The 22,081-nt window shown below is 44.0% G+C and overlaps 1 protein-coding gene across 3 annotated transcripts in view; it reads left to right on the forward strand.

The window, feature by feature from the left end:
• Positions 1 to 22,081, forward strand: part of arhgef38 (Rho guanine nucleotide exchange factor (GEF) 38) — a 79,702-nt gene that overhangs the window by 24,064 nt on the left and 33,557 nt on the right. For all 3 annotated transcript variants that reach the window (XM_048537663.2, XM_048537671.2, XM_048537682.2), the window contains exons 2-3: positions 17,714 to 17,901; positions 18,999 to 19,122. In XM_048537663.2, the coding sequence (XP_048393620.1) occupies positions 17,714 to 17,901; positions 18,999 to 19,122 (312 nt within the window). The remainder of the gene's footprint in view (positions 1 to 17,713; positions 17,902 to 18,998; positions 19,123 to 22,081) is intronic.

Here is a 22,081-nt window from a genome sequence, read left to right on the forward strand (position 1 = left end):
AGGGGATGGGCACATTAGAAATGTGGAGCTTATTCAAGGAAAAGCTCTTGTGTGTCCGAGATAAATATGTACCTGTCAGGCAGGCAGGAAGCTGTAGAGTGCGGGAGCCGTGGTTTACGAAGGAGGTGGAATCTCTGGTCAAGAGGAAGAAGAAGGCTTATGTTAGGATGAGATGTGAAGGCTCAGTTAGGGCACTTGAGGGCTACGAGGTAGCCAGGAAAGACCTAAACAGAGAGCTCAGAAGAGCCAGGAGGAGACATGAGAAGTTGTTGGCGGGTAGGATCAGGGTAAACCCTAAGGCTTTCTATAGGCATTTAAGGAATGAAAGAATGACGAAAGCAATCAAGGATAGTAGTGGTAAGTTGTATGTGGAGTCAGAGGAGATAGGGGAAGCGCTAAATGAATATTTTTCGGCAGTATTCACTCTGGAAAACGACAATGTTGTTGAGGAGAATACTGAGATACAGGCTACTAGTCTAGGTGGGATTGAGGTTCACATGGAAGAGGTATTAGAAATCCTTCAGAAGGTGAAGATAGATAAGTCCCCTGGGCCGGATGGGATTTATCCTAGGATCCTCTGGGAAGCCAGGGAGGAGATTGCCGAGACTTTGGCATTGATCTTTAACTCGTCATTGTCTACAGGAATAGTGCCAGATGACTGGAGGATAGCAAATGTGGTTCCCCTGTTCAAGAAGGGGAGTAGAGACAACCCTGGTATTTATAGACCAGTGAGCCTTACCTCAGTTGTTGGTAAAGTGATGGAAAAGGTTATAAGGGATAGGATTTATCATCATCTAGAAAAGAATAAATTGTTTAGGGATAGTCAGCACGGTTTTGTGAAGGGAAGGTCGTGCCTCACAAACCTTATTGAGTTCTTTGAGAAGGTGACCAAACAGGTAGATGAGAGTAAACCGGTTGATGTGGTGTGTATGGATTTCAGCAAGGCGTTCGATAAGATTCCCCACAATAGGCTGTTGTAATAAATGCGGAGGAATGGGATTGTGGGAGATATAGCAGTTTGGATCGGAAATTGGCTTGCTGAAAGAAGACAGAGGATGGTAGTTGATGGGAAATGTTCATCCTGGAGACCAGTTACTCGTGGTGTACCACAAGGGTCGGTGTTGGGTCCACTGCTGTTTGTCATTTTTATAAATGACCTGGATGAGGGCGTAGAAGGATGGGTAGTAAATTTGCAGACGACACTAAGGTCAGTGGAGTTGTGGACAGTGACGAAGGATGCTGTAGGTTACAGAGAGACATAGATAAGCTGCAGAGCTGGGCTGAGAGGTGGCAAATGGAGTTTAATGCAGACAAGTGCGAGGTGATGCACTTTGGTAGGAGTTACTGGAAGGCAAAGTACAGGGCTAATGGTAAGATTCTTAGCAGTGTAGATGAGCAGAGAGATCTCGGTGTCCATGTACACAGATCCTTGAAAGTTGCCACCCAGGTTGACAGGGCTGTTAAGAAGGCATACAGTGTTTTAGCTTTTATTAATAGAGGGATCGAGTTCTGGAACCAAGAGTTTATGGTGAAGCTGTACAAAACTCTGGTGCGGCCGCACTTGGAGTATTGTGTCCAGTTCTGGTCACGGCATTATAAGAAGGATGTGGAAGCTTTGGAAAGGGTGCAGAGGAGATTTACTAGGATGTTGCTGGTATGGAGGGAAGGTCTTTTGAGGAAAGGCTGAGGGACTTGAGGCTGTTTTCATTAGAGAGAAGAAGGTTGAGAGGTGACTTAATTGAAACATATAAAATAATCAGAGGGTTAGATAGGGTGGATAGGGAGAGCCTTTTTCCTAGGATGGTGACGGCCAGCACGAGGGGGCATAGCTTTAAATTGAGGGGTGAAAGATATAGGACAGTTGTCAGAGGTAGTTTCTTTACTCAGAGAGTAGTAAGGGAATGGAACGCTTTGCCTGCAACGGTAGTAGATTCGCCAACTTTAGGTACATTTAAGTTGTCATTGGATAAGCATATGGACGTACACGGAATAGTGTAGGTTAGATGGGCTTGAGACCAGTATGACAGGTCGGCACAACATCGACGCCGAAGGGCCTGTACTGTGCTGTAGGGTTCTGTTTTCCGTGTTTAATACAAATTACAGCATCTCTGCTTCCTCATTGTCGTTACACAACTTACCAGGTAAGCTATCGAGTACTCAGAGATAGTCAGCTATTGAGTATTTCCTTGAAGCCTTTGTTCTTATGAATAATACATAGTTGGCAATGAAGGTCCTTTTAATTGTCACTGAGGTGTGGTGAGTTCATTTTCTTCCACTTGTCAATGTTGCAAAACCCAGTTGCCACTTACAATCCAGTCACTGTCCTGGAATGTAGCTATTTCCATACAGACTAAAGTACACATTAACTAGGCTTTGTGATCGAATATAAGCCACTATTGTGAGAAACGCTTGCGAGTCAGAGAATTTAATATAATTTAAAAGACAATGGATCAGCGTTTCAAAAGGTGAATGGAAGATGGTGGAATGTGCTTGGTGTAGGTATCTCTTGTTGAAGAGCTTGGAACAACAACATTGATCTGTACAGGATAGCACCTATTGTCTGACCTGAGAAGGCAAACTGGGCCTTGTTTAACATCTCAACGGAGAGGTAGCACTTTCTAATAGGATTGGAAGTAGGCTATTCAGTTCGTTGAATAAGCTCCATCACTCAGTGGGTTCATGGCTGATTTAATAATCCTTAACTCCACTTTTCCACCTACAGTTTAGTTCCCTGGTAACAAAGTGTGGGGCTGGATGAACACAGCAGGCCAAGCAGCATCTTAGGGGCACAAAAGCTGACGTTTCGGGCCTAGACCCTTCATCAGAGAGGGGAATGGGAAGAGGGTTCTGAAATAAATAGGGAGAGAGGGGGAGGTGGACCGAAGATGGATAGAGGAGAAGATAGGTCGAGAGGAGAGTATAGGTGAGGATGTAGGGAGGGGATAGGTCAGTCCGGGAAGGATGGACAGTTCAAGGAGGCGGGATGAGGTTAGTAGGTAGGAAATGGAGGTGCAGCTTGAGGTGGGAGGAGGGGATAGATGAGAGGATGAACAGGTTAGGGAGGCGGGGATGAGCTGGGCTTGTTTTGGGATGCAGTGGCGGGAGGGGACGAGCTGGGCTGGTTTTGGGATGCAGTGGGGGGAGGGGAGATTTTGAAGCTGGTGAAGTCCACATTGATACCATTGGGCTGCAGGGTTCCCAAGCGGAATATGAGTTGCTGTTCCTGCAACCTACGGGTGGCATCATTGTGGCGCTGCAGGAGGCCCAGGATGGACATGTCATCTAAGGAATGGGAGGGGAAGTTGAAATGGTTCGTGACAGGGAGGTGCAGTTGTTTATTGAGAACCGAGTGTAGGTGTTCTGCAAAGGTTCCCAAGCCTCCGCTTGGTTTCCCCAACGTAGAGGAAGCCACAGCAGGTACAGTGAATGCAGTATATCACATTGGCAGATGTGCAGGTGAACATCTGCTTGATATGGAAAGTCATCTTGGGGCCTGGGATAGGGGTGAGGGAGGAGGTGTGGGGGCAAGTGTAGCATTTCCTGCGGTTGCAGGGGAAGGTGCCGGGTGTGGTGGGATTGGAGGGGACTGTGGAGCGGACAAGGGAGTCCCAGAGAGAGTGGTCCCTCCGGAAAGCAGATAAGGTTAGACAGAGAAAAATGTCTTGGGTGGTGGGGTCGGATTGTAGATGGCGGAAGTGTCAGGGGATGATGCGTTGTATCCGGAGGTTGGTGGGGTGGTATGTGAGGACTAGGGGGATACTCCCCGACTGTTTAAAAATGTCTCACAGCCTTAGCAGTCTAACTCTGCAGCATTGCCTCAGTATTGCACTGGGATTATCAGCCTCAAGTTGAGATCTTCTTTACTACTTATCTGTTTCATCAGTTACAAATTAACAATATAAATCAAATAATTGCAAAGAGGTCTTCCTGAAGAGGAACAGTGTGTGCGGAGAGATTCTTGTTAAGCAAAGGGGTGAAAAGCTATTGGGGTAGGTGTAAATTTGAGGTTATAGCCTTATTGAATTCATTCTTATTGAATGGAGAAGGGAGCTCGAGTGGCTTATACCTGCAGCTTCTTCATAGCTTGAGAAACCATGTTAATATTTCAGGTTGAAATCAACTTTCATCAGGGCAGTCCTAATCATAGAATCCCCACAGTGTGAGAGCAGGCTATTCAGCCCATTGAGTCCACATTGAGCTTCTGGGAAGCATCCCACCCAATCCCATCCCAACAACACTGCAACACTGCATTTCCCACGACTAATCTACATAAACTGCACATTCTTGCACACTACAAGGCAATTTAGCACGGCCAATCCACCTAGCCTGCACATCTTTGGACTGTGGGAGGAAACCGGAGCACCCGGAGGAAACCCACGCAGACATGGGGAGAATGTGCAAACTCCACACAGACAGTCACCCGAGGCTGGAATCGAACCCGGGTCCCTGGTGCTGTGAGGCTGCAGTGCTAACCACTGAGCTACCCCCCCATGAAAAGGCACTTGGTTGGACGCATTAACTCAATGCAATCCACAGATGCTGCCAGACCTGCTGAGTTTCTCCAGTATGTTCTGTGTGTATTTTTCCTGAAACTCCATATACCTCATCTGTGACCAGCGATCAGGCTGAGTATAACAATGAGACAGAGGGCCACAATTATTGTTCAGGGCTGGAATGTTGTGACACTATTTCAGCTGTTTCCCAGAGGTTTTATTCCCTCTTGTGTTTACCAAGAATATTTGAATCAATGATCGGAAGGTACCGAGCATTTTGTGTAATGTTATTTGAATGTATTTGTTAATCATACTGAGAGTCCCAGAACAAATGTGCAAGGCAGCCTCGGAAACTGAGCTTTTCAAAAGTGGAAGGTTAGCTGTAAGAGGAATAATTATTTTAAATGAGAATGCTATTCCAGCCAGTTGGCATTTGCAAGTGGACAGATATTAAACTTAGAGATAACAGGGTGTAGAACTGGATGAACACAGCAGGCCAAGCAGCATCTTAGGACCAGGAAAGCTGATGTTTCGGGCCTAGGCCCTTCCTGCTCCTCTGATGCCTGCTGTGTTCATCCAGCTCTACACCTTGTTATCTCAGATTCTCCAGCATCGGCAGTTCTTATTATCTCTGAGACATTAAACTTCTTCCTTACGGGTCAGGTTTCCAGGTGAACTTGAAAATGAAGAATCAAGAAGCATATTTCTGTTTGGAGAGATCGGGACAGTGCAGGGTATTTTGCAGTCAGCCCATTTCTGCAGTAGTTCAGCAAAGGCAGCTTTACCACTATCTTGAGGATAATCAGGGATGAGTATTAAATGCTGGTCTGGTCTGCGATGCCCAAATCCTGTGAATGATCAAAAAAGTTGCTGGAATAACAGCGCAAAATACTTCCTGGATTTTGACACAGTTATCTAGAGTTGTTCCCTAAAGTGTAATTTAAAACAAAACCTGCAGTCACACTAGGTTCAGTGAGATCATCAATCGGGAAAAAAGGAGAAACAGTAAGAGAACAAGGTACTGGAACAGCATTGAAATGAAAACAATAGTGTACTGTCTCCTGAGTTAGTCTGTTTAACTATTCAGATCCCTCATCAAAGGCTGATGTGGAGATAAAACAGCCATTACATTAATAGTAAGGAATAGAAATAGGCCACTCAGTCCATCAAGCCTGCCTCGCAATTCAATTAGATCGTGGCTGATCTGATAATCCTCAACTCCACTTTCCTGCTTTGTCCATGTAATCCTCAATTCCCTTACTGATTAAAATTCTGTCTATCTCAGCCTTGAGTCTACTTAAATGATTCAATTTCAGCAGAGAATTCCACGAATTTACTCTACATAACATGATGAAGAAGACACCATGATATTTTGGCCTCTTGTTTAAATTGTATTTTTTGTACATGTGACATGTCCAGCCGAATTTTCCTGGGCCCATGATGGAGGGTTTGAGGGATGGAAAGTAGCTCCATCATAACAGCTCCCCAATGCAACCACACTACCTGAGGTAGAATGCTGCCACAGGATGTAAGTTATTACTTCACATTATTTTCTGTTCCCCTCATGGGAGAGTTTAGAACCAGAGCACACACTCTCAGGATGAAGAGGCACCAATTTAAGACAGAGCTGAGGAGGAGTTTCTTCTCAGTGTGTTGTGAGTCTTGCCAAACAGAGCTGTGGAGACAGAGTTCTTGTGTGTATTTAAGGCTGAGATAGAGATATTCCTAGTCAGTCAGGGAATCATGGGTTATGGGGAAAGGGCTGGAAAGTGGATGTGAGGAATGTCAGATCAGCTATGATCCTATTGAATGGCAGATCAGGCTCAAGGGGCCGAATGGCCTCCTCCTGTTGCTATTGCTTATGGTTTAATATACACGTTCCATGGACTCTTAGGCACATTCACTAACTATTACCAATAAGAAGTAGGTAAGATATGTGGTTCCATAAGGAGTCAATCCAATCTGCCCCTGTTTCCACCTAGAGGCTGTGTTATATATCCAACTAGGAGGAGTTTCAGCGTAGACCACGCATTAACTCTTGCATAACCCTTCCCTTGTATAAAAGGAAATAGAAGTGTTACAATGATGGGTTTAGATGAGGGATGATGGAAGGATGATCAAGTGGGACATAACCACTGGCATGGACTGAGGAGGTGACAGTGTGGTGGGACTGTCACTGAACCCATAGTCTGGAGGCCCAAGCTATTGTTTGGAGGACTTGAGTTCAAATCCCAGCGTGACAGCTGGTAAAATTTGAATTCAGTAAAATCAGGAATTAAAATATCTGGGCTACCGGTGACCAGGTAACATTTGCTGTAAAAAAAAATCCATCTGGTCTTCTAGGGGAGGAAATCTGCTATCCTCACCTCGTCTACATGTGACTCTGGGAAACAGTAATGTGATCCACTCTTAAATGGCCCTCTGAGATGGCTGTGTGAAACACCCAGTTCCAGGGCAATTAGGGATGGGCAATAAATGCTGGTCTTGCCAGTGTCACACATGCCCCATAAAGAAATTAAAACTGGAGGGGCTTGTTTATATCAAGCATAGATTCCCAACTGATCTGTATCAGGCTTCTCACAAGCCTCATAGAAACTAGGAGTAGGCCATTCAGCCCTTCAAGTCTAATCCTCCATTTCATATGACGATGGCTTTTTCAGTATCTCAACACCATATTCCCACTTTCTCACCATAACCCTTTAATATCTTTAAAAAAATCAATCACTGTAATGAAGATGTGCAGTGACCCACCTCCACAGCCTCCTTAAGTAGTGAATGCCACAGCTTACCGAAACTCTGAAGAAATCTTTCCTCATCTCAGTTCAAAATGGTCTACCCCATATCCTGAGATTGTCGAATGGCCTACTCCAGCACCTATTGTATTGTCTATTGTCTATTATCTCTCCTGATTGTGGGCCCCCTACACAGGGGAAAATCATCCACCCCGCATCCAATCTGTCCAGCTATATCTTATAACTTTACACATTTTAATCAGACCCCTGCATGTCCTTCTAAATCCGAGTGAATAATCTCTCCTCTGGACAGCGCCAACCCTGGTATCAGCTTAGTGAACATCCATTGCACTCCCTCCCTCTATGACAGTCCTTTCTTAAATTAGTGAGGCTGAAGCTACAGGAGTGGTCTCACCAAGATCCATTGAATTGGATAACTGCAGTGAGACACCCCAACTTCTGAACTAACAAGGTGTAGAGCTGGATGAACACAGCAGGCCAAGCAGCATAAGAGGAGCAGGAAGGCTAATGTTTTGGATCTTTCCTGCTCCTCTGATGTTGCTTGGCCTGCTGTGTTCATCCAGCTCTACACCTTGTTATCTCAGATTCTCCAGCATCTGCAGTCCCGACTATGTCTCCCAACCTCTGAACTCTCAAGTTGTTGCAATGAAGACCAATACACCATTTACATTCCTAACTGCATGCTGCACCTGCCTGTCTACCTTCATTAACAGGTTAGCACAGCTGCCTCACGGTTTGATCCCACCCTCGAGTGACTGTGTGGAGTTTGTACATTCTCCCTGCGTCTGCGTGCGTTTCCTCCGGGTGCTCCGGTTTCCTCCCACAGTCCAAAGATATGCAGGTTAGGTGCATTGGCTGTGCTAAATTGCCCATAGTGTTCAGGGATGTGCAGGCTATGTGGATAGGCCAAAGTAAATTTATGGTGATTGGGTAGGGGGATGGGTCTGGGTGGGATGATCTTTGGAGGGCCAAATGGCCTGCTTCCACACTGTAGAAGCTGTGAAGTACACCCTTTGTACATCCACACTTTCCAATATATCACCATTTAAATAATGCCTGGCCTTCCCGTTTTTCACACTGGAGTCTGGTCTAGAGGCATAGCAGTAGTGTCCCTGTCTGTAAGCCAAGCGGCCCAGGTTCACATCCCATTGCTTCAGAGGGCTGTAAGAACAGGTTGGTTAGAAAAATATCAATAATGTCAGATTTCTCCATGTTATACCACAGCTGTAATGTGTTGTCCCACTCCGCTCTAACCCCATCAGCTCTTCTACACTATTCACCCCAACCACTCCCTGTGAGAGTGAGATACACATTTTCATTGCTCTCAGAGTAAAGATTATTTGCTCATGGGTATCTCTAAGCCGTTTTAGCTGTGAGGACGGGCTATAAAGACCCAGAACATCTTGAACCTTCATCTGAATTTGCTACAGCAATATAAACATGCACCCTCTCCAGGGTAAAAAGTCCCTGCTGTGATCTTTTTAAAAAAATCTTTTCTTCTTGAGTTGATTCATTAAGCTATTGCTAAGCAACTTGGTGAAAGTCAAGAATAGGTGATCATTTGGGAATTGGAAAAGGATGGGGTCTACTGGGAGTTTGACAAATACAGTAGCCAATCTCAGCAGTGAATATGAAAACATTTTCCAGTCTTTGTCCTCCTTCTTTCTCCCTCTTTAAATCAAACCAGCATTTTCCTTTACAAATAAGCTGTGTGTTTATGCAGTTTTATTACTTGATCTTTGCTATTGTTAGCTGTTGTACACTTGCACTATTGCATGGTTGGTGGAATCTTAAATGTAGGGGAACACATTAGCTGAAGTGTGCTGCAAGAACATGACATGCTAAGATGTAAACATAAGCCTCAGGGTAATAAGCTGTGGTTATTGAAAACCCAGGAGGTGTTGCACACATGAATCTCTCTCCAAGGTATGTTGTTCTAAAGGAGGTGCGTTTTGTGCCCACTTTTTTCCACTTGCAGTCTAGGAGATTTGTGGCAGAACAGATAACAGACTGCCAACAGAGAGCAGGTGGTTGAGAATCATTCCTTATGGAAGATGTTCCACAGGGATAGATGTTAGGGACCAGTTACAAACATAACTTGGACCCAGACATGAGAACTTCCATTTCAAAATTTGCAGATGATACCAGTTTGGAAGGTATAGTTAATACCTTGGGTTTTGGTGAGGTCGCACCTGGAGCACTGTGGACAGTTTTGGTCCCTGTATTTAAAACTGCCCGGCAATGTCGGCTTTATTAAGGACAGCAAAACAACTTAGACCTTTATCCATTAAAGTTTAGATGAAGAAGGGATGATGTGAGGCTGGCTTGATGTTGGGAAGATGTTCCCACTAGTGGGGGATCCTTAAACATGAGAACATGGTTACAGAATAAGGGAGAGCTAGTTTAAAACTGAGGGCCGAGGAAATTCTTCTCCCAGAGGGGAGTGGATATCTAGAATTCTCCACCCCAGAGAGAGATGCAGGCCAGATCACTGGAAGTATTTAACACAGAGGTAGAAAGATTTTTGAAATAGCAGAGAGTTTAGGACTGTGTTGAGCTGGCATGAAAGAGGATTTGAGACCTGGGCAGATTAATCATGACCACATTGAATGGCAGGGTCAAGTTGAGGGCTAAATAACCTCCCTCTGCTCCTATTATCCATGTTGTTATGTAATAGTGGGAGGGCTGAAAAATACAACAAAATACAAGTAGGTATTGAAATGTTGCAGAATGACATGTAGACAGCAACAGAGTTTCAATCATGATGGGAGGTGGTACATTTAATTGGAAGGCATCAGGAAGCCTGGTTCTTCTTGAAAAATCAGAATCTAAATGGGGTAAAGAGATTAAGCAGTAGAGAAGTAAAGATTAATAAGACCAATACTGGGCTGACCGTATGCAGGAAGAGAACTGGAGTACAGAGAAATATGAGAAACCTGGACTGGCCCTGGTTAGACCATGTTTGGAGTCCTGTTCACAGTCATGGTCTCCAGGTTATATAGTGGACAACCAGGTACAGAAGCAGTTGCCATAAAATGATTTCCCAGAATGATACCAGAGTAAGGGGCTGCTGAGCAGGCAGGTTTGAAGGCAATGTAAAGTTTGGTAAGGTGGTCTTCCCATTGCCTGTTTAATACTCAAGGGCCATGGGGTTCAAATCCTACTACTATATAGCTGCATGTCAAAATTGATCAATAAGTCTGAAATTGGAATGTTAGTTTCATTGCCCCAGTGCTGGTGACCATCATCAATTGTTGTCAAATCCATTTGGTTTATCAGTTCCCCTTCAGAAATAAAATCCGCCACCCTTACCTGGTCTGGCCTACATGTGACTCCAACCCCACAGAGGCAACCATCACCTCCCACGAAAGAGTGAGGATAAGGAAGGCTTTGGAGGGCTGGTTCCCCCCGAGTTAGAACCTGCCTGATATCCCAGCAATAGCCACCATTCTCACCTGGCATTGCTGGCACTACAGAGATGCCAGTCATCTAACCTAGCTGACAGTTTTCTTAAGACAGGACTATCTCCCAAACTCTCACCTTAAAGAGATTGAAACAGCTCCCAGTGAAAGACTGGAATTGTGGATGAGCACGTTCGTGTCTTTTTGACCTGTAGAGCAGGCGTTGCAATACCTGTAAGATCCAGCCAAGAGGTTACGACCATCAGGAAGGAATGAACTGCTGTAAGTAGGAAGGAAATCTGCAATCTTTACCTGGCCTGGCCTGCACTCCAAACCCACAGCAATATGATTGAACCCAACTGTCCTGAGAAATCGTTGAGCAAGACACTGGATTCAAGGGTAACTAGGAACAGCCAGACAAATGCTGGCCCAATCAGGAAGCCCACATGAAGGAACAAAGGGACAAATTTGAATAAAATTGATTCAGAGACAGTAGGAACTGCAGATGCTGGAAAATCTGAGGTAACACGGTGTAGAGCTGGATGAACACAGCAGGCCAAGCAGCATCAGAGGAGCAGGAAAGCTGACATTTCGGGACTAGACTCTTCTTCAGAAATGGGGGAGGGGAAGGGGGTTCTGAAATAAATGGGGAGAGAGGGAGAGGTGGTTAGAAGATGGATAAGGGGGAAAGTTTTTTTTTAAAGTGGCCACTTCTTTTGATTTATTCCCATCTCCTGATGCTGCAGTGAAAGACGCTTGGGAAATTTGGTTTGGCTTCTCTTAATTCTCTTAATCAGCGTTCCATTGAGAAGAAAAATCTGATATGTTTTAGAGCCATAAGTTGTGAACATCATATTGAGGTGGAAACTTTGGAGGAGAATGCTTTATTCCGTTGTTTTCACAGTGAGCCCAGGCATGTTCCTCGCTGGGCAAAAGATAAACAGAACACAGATACTAACCTGCTTCCTGGGAACAGAGAGAACAAAGGCATATGAGTGGTAGCTTCAACAGAATCCCTCCTTGTAGTATTTCTTTGTTATCTGAGAGATTGATTTAAAGGACCAGGAGAATGTGGCAAAACTGAACAAATTAAAATCCCAACAGACTAGCAATTCACCTGTAACCACAAATGTCTCCATCTTTCAAGAATATGCTATTCACCATAAATGATTGGTACAATATTATTAAATAAAAGTATAGAGTTCAAAGCTCAGTGTACTACTGTGCATAGCCATGGTTACAGGAAGTTTATGACATGCGTGGACTATCTGCGTGCACTGTGTTTGACTGCTGTATCTCCAGAGATAACAAACTCCCTCAAATGGCATTTGTTGTCAATTTATTTTGACAAAGGCTTAAATACGTTTCCATGAGTAAATATTTGTTTTTCCATTTTATTCAACGAAAGGTCTATTCACAAGACAACATAATAAGTAAAGGCAAGAGCTGCCATTTGGTCAATTCATCGAGAAAACCCTGGTCCCTTATCACAGCACCAGCTTTCTCCCAAGAGACACGTGAGCTAGAAGTTAAATTGTAAATCACTCTGTGTGAGCAGTCTTAAAATAGGCTTTTCACTGGCCTTTACATAAAATCTCAAAGAGTATTTACAACACCACTGATCCTCCTTAGTGTTAATGCTGTACCCCTATCAACTGAGTTAATCTCGCCCTCTCAAATATATCCATCTAGTCCTTTCTCTCCCTTTGTCTTTCTAATATCAAAATCATTTGTATCCCTGTGGCAGTGAGTTCCACATTTTCGCCACTATCTGGGTAAACACTCTGTGTTTTAGATGTTTTTCTTCATCAGCGTGTTCAGAGATGTTATTACACAGGAGCAGGTAGGACTTGGAACACAGACACTAGGGGAACTACAACTGCACCACAAGAGCTCCCTAGTCTGGATCTTTTTTAAAAGATTTAACTTATTTTTCCTCTAATCAAACTGTTCAGAAATGTTATTATGTACGATTGGAGCAGCTGTGACTTGAACCCAAGTCTCCTAGTCTAGTTGAATGGGCTGGGGATGCCACAACTGCACCACATGAGGGCCTCCAGCCTGAGTTTTATGTTTTTATTGCAGGCTTCCTTCAGCTCCCACAATCTCAATTCATCCAATCAAGTGTCAGATTGCCAATTACTGGCCAACCAGTGGGAAGGTGACCAATTAGAGGAGGCCGTTGGCTGGTGTGGAATGCTCACCACCCAATCAGGACTGCAGGCATTAAACAGATATCACTGCAAATGGCAAGTCATTCACAGCTACAAGCTCGAAGGCCCCGGTCTTGGAATTGGCTTTTGGAATCTTTGTTTTGCATTAATAAAAACATTTGTTTAAAAATGAGTCAAAAATCATATAGACACTGCTGCCCTGCCCTCTCTGTCATGGCTGCTGTCAAACACTCACAAGCTGCCTTTTCACAAATGACCTCCAGTTAAGTGATGATTGACAGTTAACTGCCAAGCTTGGTTTAAGTTGAAACCAGGCAGATTGACTCTGATTGGTTAAGGCTTGCCTTAAGGAATGCAGAAGAATATAACTATTACCTGTTTTTTTCAGATGAGACAGGCACACTGTCTGGGAAATGCAATCGGCCACAAAATGTCACAAACAATTGCTTTGTTCACCAGTTGAATGTCTTGTTCATGAGTGATTTCGAGACGGCTGCTCAGGGGCTGGTGTCTGCACCCATTCGCTTTCAGTGATTTGGGAGGTTGGCATGACGACAGCATGTTACCATCTGGAGATCACAATTCCCAACTTCACATACACACGGGGGAGAGCAGGGTGCGGGAGTGAGGGGGTTACATTGTGGGGGTGTGGGAGCCTACTCCAATTGGCTGATGTAAAATACAGCCCGAAATATTACCCAAACGTTCCCTGTTGGAGCTATTAGTGAGTCTCTGATGTTTATTGGCTCCTAGATTTCAGCTCCCTCAGAAATGAACATATCCTTTTTACATCGACCCTATCAAACTCCTTCCTAATTTTAAAACCCTCTATCAGGTCTCCTTCTTATTTCTGTAGGAAAGCATGTAAAGATTTTCATTGCTATAACCCCCCAATTCTGGTATTATCCTTGTAAACATATTTTTGTTTACCCCTTTTTAAAATACCACAGTCATATGGAGACCAGCAGTGCAGAGGATTCTTAGGGTTAGTCTAAGCTGAACTCTATGTCTGTATTGCAGAAAAAGACAACTTTTGTTGAAGCTTTCCATCTTGCATCAGGACAATTTGCAAGAAATACTGATGTAAAAGGGAATAACATTTTTGAACTGCATGACAAGAGAATGCTGATTGGTTCTCAAGTGGACTTAATGTTGGTAGAAGATTTGCAATGGTGAATGCACCAGTTAAGTGATGATTGGCAGTTAACTGCCAAGCTTGGTTGAAGTTGAAACCAGGCAGATTGACTCTGATTGGTTAAGGCGTTGCCTTAAGGAATGTAGAAGAATATAACTATTACCGGTTTTTTTTCCAGATGAGACGGGCGCACTGTTTGTGCATATTCTTTCTGCAATTCAAACTTGCCATCTCACCAATTAATTTCTGGGCAAGAAAGCCCATTGGCAACATTCGTGACCTCCCACCACTTAAAACCCTTAAAAGTTAATTAACAGCGAATATAGATCTGCAAGTTGTCACCTCCTCAAGTACTTGCCTTCTTGGTAGGCAGGAAATGTGGTTGGTTTCATGAATGAGTAACCATGGTAACTCCTGCTCAGTAGTGCCAAGCTTCTAGTTTCCCTGATCTTGGGTAATTGGACACATGGATTGGGGGTAAGAAGCGACGTCTGAAATCCACTGTCTGCTCAAGCCACTGACTCCTCTCCCAGAATCCCTATCCTATGATAAAAAGCTGTGAACGTTTACCTTCTGGTCATGGGATCTCCTGAGGTATCGGCCTCAACTAACTGTCTTTTGGACCCAGCAGCCGCTGGTCTCTGATTAGCCCACAGCACCTGGAGACCCAGGGTGCCAGTGTCGTGGACTGTGATAGGCCGAAGTTTTCTAGTCAGTTCTTAACAAGCTGATTGATTCATGTCAAGTCTAATTTTCTGTCATGTCAGCCAACCTTTCGCCAAAAAGAGAAAAATCACAGGCTAGAGGATTTTGCTTTGCAAACTATTAGCAGCTAATACAACACACGTGTGTCACTTTATCAGAGGTTTCAAGGTGAAATATAATCAGATACTATGTGGTGAGCATTACAGCAGGTCCTCACTTAAAATTGTTGTTGCCTTTCTGAAAATCATAACTTTAAATTCATAGAAATTTATGTTAAAGCTGGAGTTGGGTTCCTTCAGACGTTTCTTAGGCTCCTGGCTTGGCACGGCAGCTTCCTCCCAGCATGTGGTGTCACTGGATGATCTGGGCCAGGGTCTGGTGTGGACTGGAAGCTAGGTGCCGGTGTGGCCTGTGTACCAGACATTTATTTCTGTAACGCTGGACATTCTATTTCTCTATTGTCTGAGATTTTGTGACTAAAGAGGCTGTGCCTGGATATTTCCTGTAACTGAGGTGGCACTTTAATTGGCGATGTTAGAAGCTTCATACTATACCCGGTGAGTATATGTGATGATAAAAGCTATTCTATTCTAAAAAGGAGCAATGTACAGATTGAATTGCTGTGGATTCCCGGCTGCAAAATAAAATAAATCAAATAATATTAAAGAAACACTGAAACATTATTAAGTTGGAATGATGTGCATTCCTAAATTCCTACATTCACAAATAAATGAGCCTTTAAAATACATTTGTATTATCCTTCACTACACTTATAAATGATAATATTGGCAGTAAATATTAAGAAGATACTCAGCTGACAAAGTTTTAATTGAGGCTCCATCTTGTGGCAGAAGCTGGTCAGAACTTCCTGCACTGACCAACTCTTGGTGCACGAATGCAGGGATTTCAGAGCAAGTTCAGAACAGGAGCAAGAGAGAAGCAGGACAACAAGTCCCCATTAGTGACCCTGGAGATGTTAAAGGTTAGATTGGAGGATGGGAATGGGAGCTGTGGTGGGATGGGCAATCAGGATGATGGGCAGGGGCAGGAACCAGAGGCAGGCTGGGGGTACTTCAGGACTGATGGGGAAAAGATCTTGTGCAGAGGCAAAGAATGGACAAACGTGGGAAACTGCATTACAGTGAATCTCGTAACACAAAGCAAATATTATTACTTTTTTATTAAAGATGTTAGGGAGAGACAGCCTTACCTGAGCCACCTTTAGACTTATTGTATCTGTTGTCTGCACCTTTCTCTGCAACAGGCTTCAAAGTGTTTAATTAGTTGTGGTTTGCAGTTGGATGTCCCAAAGATGTTCTATCAGCCAGTGGTGGCACATTCTCACTCTTGAGTCACAAAGTTTTAGGTCCACGTCCCAGTTCAGGGACAGAGCCCAGAAATGAAGACTTATGGTTCATTGCAGTACAGAGGGAGTACTGCAATGTGGCAAGTGCTGAAATCTTCCTGATCAGATGAGGCTTCCGTCTGCCAGCTGTAAAAGACCCCATTGCATGGTTTCAAAGAGATCCGGGATGTTTTCACCCCCGGCCCCTTGTCATTAATCAACCAAGTCTCAAAAACAGGTTACCTACTCGCTATAGCAATACGCATTCGGACATCATGCTGTGTGCAAATTGATGGCTGTGTTTCCTACATTATAGCAGTGATTATTATAGCTTCAAAAGCTACTTCATCAGCTTTGAAACAAGTTGTAATGTATAGTGATTATGGTAAGTGCTGGACAAATGAACATCTTGTCCTTCAAAATGCTTAAAATGCAAATTAAGTGTAGCCATGGTAGCCATTCCTCAGCAATATAAATCCAGTGATACATTTTCACAGAGGGCACATCAATCCACCGACATGGGGGTGTAAGTACACAGATCTTTGAAGGTGGCAGAGCCATGTTAAAAGCTGATTAAAAATAATTGGGTGGAATGCCATTCAGGTGGCAGGGGACATGCCTACTGCCTGGCATGCCAAAAAATAACCTGTGCTGTCTGTTCTGGGAAAGGCCTACCAAAGCAGGATCCAATCCTACACCTGGAATTAAGCCACTGCATTAGATGGGAGAGAGAGAATGGGTGCCCGGCAACAGCTGCTGACCTGTGATAGGCCGGCAGGTCTTGTGCTCACCAATGCCATGGTGAAGACGGTGCCTGCTTCTGGAACTGCACGCCGGCCCCTTGTAGGAGAAGGGCTGTTTGTGTGGGAGGGTGGGTTTTCTGTAGTTGGCACGTGTGGCTAAAGGGGGTCAGAAGCTCGGGCGGGGAGTAGTGTGGGGGGGGGGGGGGGGCAGGGGGGGGGAAGGTGGTAGCTGCCAGCAGACATTCCCTCCACCTGGCTCTACGTCCAGCCCTTCAATTGGGCTCTCCTTCGATGAAGGAAATTTCTTCTTTTAAGTGGCCTTATTCTCTCCCTATTTACCCTATTGTCCTGAATGTATTTATAAAATCCCTTTGGATTCTCCTTCACGCTATTTGCCAAAGCTATATCATGTGCCCGTTTTTCCCTCCTGAGTTCCCTCTTAAGTATACTCCTACTGCCTTTATACTGTTTTAGTGATTCACTCAATTTCGGCTGTCCATATGTGACATATGCTTTCCTCATTGTCTTGACCAAGGCCTCAATTTCTCTCGTTACCCAGAATTCCCTACACCTACCAACCTTGCCCTTCACCCAAATCAAAACATACTGTCACTGGACTCTCACTATCTCGTTTTCCAGCTGCCCCTTTACCTGGAAACATCTGCCCCCAAACAATGTTTGAAAGTTCTTGCCTAATACCATCAAAATTGGCTTTCCTCTAATTTAGAAGTTTAACTTTTAGATCCAGTCTATCCCTTTTCATCACTAATTTAAAACTAATAGAATTATGGTCATTGGACCCAAAGTGCTCCCCCACTGACATTCGGTCAACCCGTCCTGCCTTATTTCCCAAGAGTAGGTCAAGTTTTGCACTTTCTCTGGTGGCTACATTCACGTACTGAATCAAAATTTCCCACAAAGACTTATCATCAATTCTGACATTTCTTTCTTCCTGCCTTCACAGCTAAGATGACTCCTCATGCCATTCCTGAAGCTCCAGTGACCCCAAATCTGGACCCAGAGGAGCAGAGGCAGCACATGATGGGCAGGAGGTTAAAGGTCATCAAAGAGCTCGTAGAGACAGAGAAAGACCACTTCAATGACCTGGACTTATGCATCACACAAGTAGTTCAACCACTGAGAGAGAAAAAGGTAATATTCTTAAGACATTTCTTAAACTTTTCCTCTCTGTAGCTTTGATTTGTTGACTTGCTTTGCAGTGTGCTGACATTCTGTCGATCTTCTTAACATCAAAATCAATCTCACAATTTTTCTTCTTATTGTGTTTGTTTCCCTTGAGGAAATGGCAGCAGTTCCCCCAAAGCTGGTGGCAATACTTTGTACTTTCTTCATTACCAAAGTGACCTATTTCCACCTCCACATCATCAGCATCCATTATCTCCCATCCTCCACCCATCTTCTAATGCATACCATCCCCTGGCCTTTGCTATTTGTAACTGTAACTATTTGAATCTTTTCCTGTCTGTCCTGTCTCCCCGCTTCCTTCCAAAAAGCTGATCTCGTCCAAACCTCTACAGCCTGTGTTCTAACTCACACCACATTCTGTTTGCGTGTCACCCCGTGCTCACTGATCTCATTTAGGCCAAGTTGTACAATGCGTCAATTTGAAAAGTATCTTCTTTAATTTCAAATCCCTCCATGGTCTTGCTCCTCCTCATTTCTGAAGTGCCTTTGAGGTCTATGAGCTTCCAAAACCACAGTGCCCCTCTCAACTGTACCCTCATAGCCTTCCTTGATTTCTATCACTCTGCCATCTACACTCCTGACCCAAACCTCTGGAATTCTGTCTCCACACCACTCTGCATCTTTCTCCTTTGTAAAGGCTCTCTTTAAACCTACTTCCTTGACCAAGCCTTGAATAATCTGCCCTAAAACCTCTTGACATGGCCAGGTGTGAAATGTTTTCTCCTTAGAACAAAGAACAATATAACATAGAAACAGGCTCTTCGGCCCACCAAGTCTGCACTGATATTTTTTGCCCTTCTGTACTAAACTGTCTTCATTTACAGGATTCATATCCCTCCGTTTCTTTCCTGTTCATGTATTTGTCCAGGTGCTTCTTAAATGTTGCTAATCTGTCTCTCTTTCTACCACCTCCCGTGGCAGTGCATTCCAGGCACTCACCACCCTTTGTGTGAAAAAACTGCCTCGCACAGCTCTTTTAAACCTCATTTGACAAAGACTGGATTGTATTGTCTTTGTAAATTGATTTGGATTTGTGTCTGCAGGTGGAGTGTCTTGATGTCGATGGGTTGTTCAGCAACATTGAATCAGTTCATCAGATATCTGCCAAGCTGTTGTCCATGTTAGAATATGCCATTGCTGAAGATGAGCCAGAGATGCAAATGATTGGTATGTGAGCAATGATCAGGGGTATATTTACTTTTAACAATCGAGCATCTCTGTAAGAACCACAAACATCAACAAAACAGTAGGAGGCACTTACTCAAACTGACCACACTGACTTTGAGGTAGAACAATTCCAAACCAATCTCTATCTCTCTCCATTACCTTCACTAAAGCCATCTTTCTTGTCTTCCTCCTCCTTCCTTTCTTTCATCCTCCTCCTTCCTTTCTTTCATCCTCCTCCTTCCTTTGTTGCCATATTTAGTTGTTATGTGCTCAATTCTAACTTCACAACCAGAGGGATAATCTTATTCTCGGCTCTCTGAATTGGAGCTTTTACAATTTTAAAAATCTTAATTAACCATTTCTTAATGGAGTCGTGAATTGTGGAGATGTCAAGGTTGGTTGGCTCACCAAGCTGGTTTATTGTTCTGCAGACGTTTCGTTACCGTGCTGGGTAACATCTTCAGTACAGCCTCTGATGAAGCGTCGGTGGGTTTTCCCGCCTGGTTTTTAAACTCTGGGGCCCATTGAGCTGGGTTGCCTCACTTCTGGCTTTTCTTCATAGTACCATTAATAAACACATAGAACTCGACCTCATATACATTCCACTACGGAGGAAACCCGGAAGTGAAGTAATCCAGCACAACAGACCCCAGAGTTTAAAAACCAGGCGGGAAAACACACCGACGCTTCATCAGAGGCTGCACTGAGGATGTTACCCAGCACGGTAACGAAACGTTTGCGGAACAATAAACCAGCTCGGCGAGCCAACCAACTTCAACACCCAAACCTGAGCTACAGATCGACTCCAAAATGCCGTGGAGCTGACAGTTTGGGAAATAAGATCAGCTGTGGTCTAACTGAATAGGGGAGTAGGCTGGAGGAATTGAATAGACAATTTCAGCACCTATTTCGTCCTTTGTTTTAACTTTACTGTTCCGTCATCACACTTTTCAGTATTTCACACCTCAGGTAAGACCCCTTAATTACGCTGCCTGCTCTTTATAGCTTTAATAATCTTTCTAAAACTGCCCACTATACTCCTGTTGTGACCAACCAATGTTTTGTGCAACTGATTAATTCTGAAATATTCCATTTATAAAATGCAAAAGGCTTTGATTTTTGTACAACTTTGCATTCCTGATGTCTTTTTTCAGTGATTACAACTTGAGGCCAGTATTAAAGCATTATATTGGCAGTGACACTAGGATTAATCATATTACTGTCGGATAACAGGAGGTAAACACCCTCTAACAGCTGGAAGTTGTGTCATTCATGCAATTGATCAACCATCAGTAGGGACAATGAGGAATAAATGCAAACCTTGAGCACAATTTCCCACTGCCATCTTCTCTTTTCTTTCATGTGAAAAGGGGACTTAATTAAGAAGGGTTACTGTGAAATACAGTCCCCACCAATTCCACCATCGATGCCCCAGGGCAAAGAGGACTCTGGGAACTGCTACTGAGCATGTGCACAAGGAGCTACATCATGTTCATATCAGATCACATGGAACTGGAGTCTTGTAGAAGATATCTTCTCTTGCCATCTTTTGCAAATAATTATGTTACTTAACATTCTGTAAGAATGTGTACCACACCTTGCTATACACCCTTATCAGCAGCCAACCTTGAACAAATGTTGCTGACCATTTGCTGGACAAGATTCAAAACAGACTAGAGGAGGCTTGACGGGGTAGATATTAGGAAGACATTTCCAATAACGGAGGAATCTCAAACTTGGGATTATGGGTGCGCATCATGGAGGGGGGAGCTCGTTTAAATCCGAGGTAGAAAGAACTTTCTTCTCTCAGAGGGCAGTGAATTTCTGGAATTTTGGAGGCTAGAGTGATGTGGAGACTAGATCACTGCAAGTGTTTAATGAGGAATTATGTAGGTTTAAAAAACGTTGAGTTGAGGGATGCAGGGAGTTGACTCAAAAGAGGAGTTGAAGCTTGGGGCAAAGCATCCGTGAACTTGCTGAATAGTGGGCTGAATGGCCTGCTCCAGCTCCTGTTTCTTGTGCTCCTATGACAGTAGATACCAGTTGCAAAGTTCACATTTATGACATTTCACGTGGTTCAGTAAGTAACTACTTTGTACTTACTGATTTTGACAAAATTTCCGCTATTTTCAGGCAAGTTCAGGTCTGTAATCTGCTCCTCACACCAGGTTAAAGTTCAAGGACCTTAATGATGAGGTGTTTGTATCAATATTAACGAGTAGGCGAGGCAGCTGATCAAGGGAGACTTTTATTTTTGATTGCTTGGTTTTTTCTTTTAACTCCCTGTCACACACGCTGCTCAAAAATTCTGTAAACAGTTATATTCCTGCCGAAGTTGCCTTGTCAGTCTTCCCAGACCCTCCCCCCCGCCCCCGACATGACAATCAATGAATATTCAGCACTCAGTTTTGGGCAAACTCCCAAAAAGCCGATTCAGATTACAATGCATCCACCTTGGCTTTCCCTTTGTCCGGGCCTTCATGATGAGCTGGTGCAATAAATGTGCGATATTAATACACACGTTCATGCTGACGTAAGATAGAATAGAATAGAAGAGAATAGGCTTTATTGTCATGTGCACTTGAAAGAATGCAGCGAAAAGTTTGTAGTGTCACCTCTCGATGCCATCTCAGGGCCAGGGTAGCGAGGTACAGATACTTTAAGTGTTGTTACAGAATTAAAATAGTAAAAAGGACTGGTATGGATATACAGTGTTTAAAAGTCCAGAATGAGATTAGAAAGTATCGTTAAAGTATTCAGGTTATTGTCCTTTGTCACTGATTGTGTGCCCACCAGGCTTCAGAACACACGGTCACACTGCCTTCACACACCGGTCTCCAGGTCTCATTCCCACAGCCAGCCTGTGCTTGGTCTGCTCCCCACTCCCTGCTCCAGGCTCCAGTTGCAACTCACTTCCAGGACTCGGCCTGAGCTTGCCTTGCTCCCCACTCCGGGACAC

This window comes from Stegostoma tigrinum, chromosome 1, assembly GCF_030684315.1.
Source record: "Stegostoma tigrinum isolate sSteTig4 chromosome 1, sSteTig4.hap1, whole genome shotgun sequence".
Lineage (NCBI taxonomy): Eukaryota > Metazoa > Chordata > Chondrichthyes > Orectolobiformes > Stegostomatidae > Stegostoma > Stegostoma tigrinum.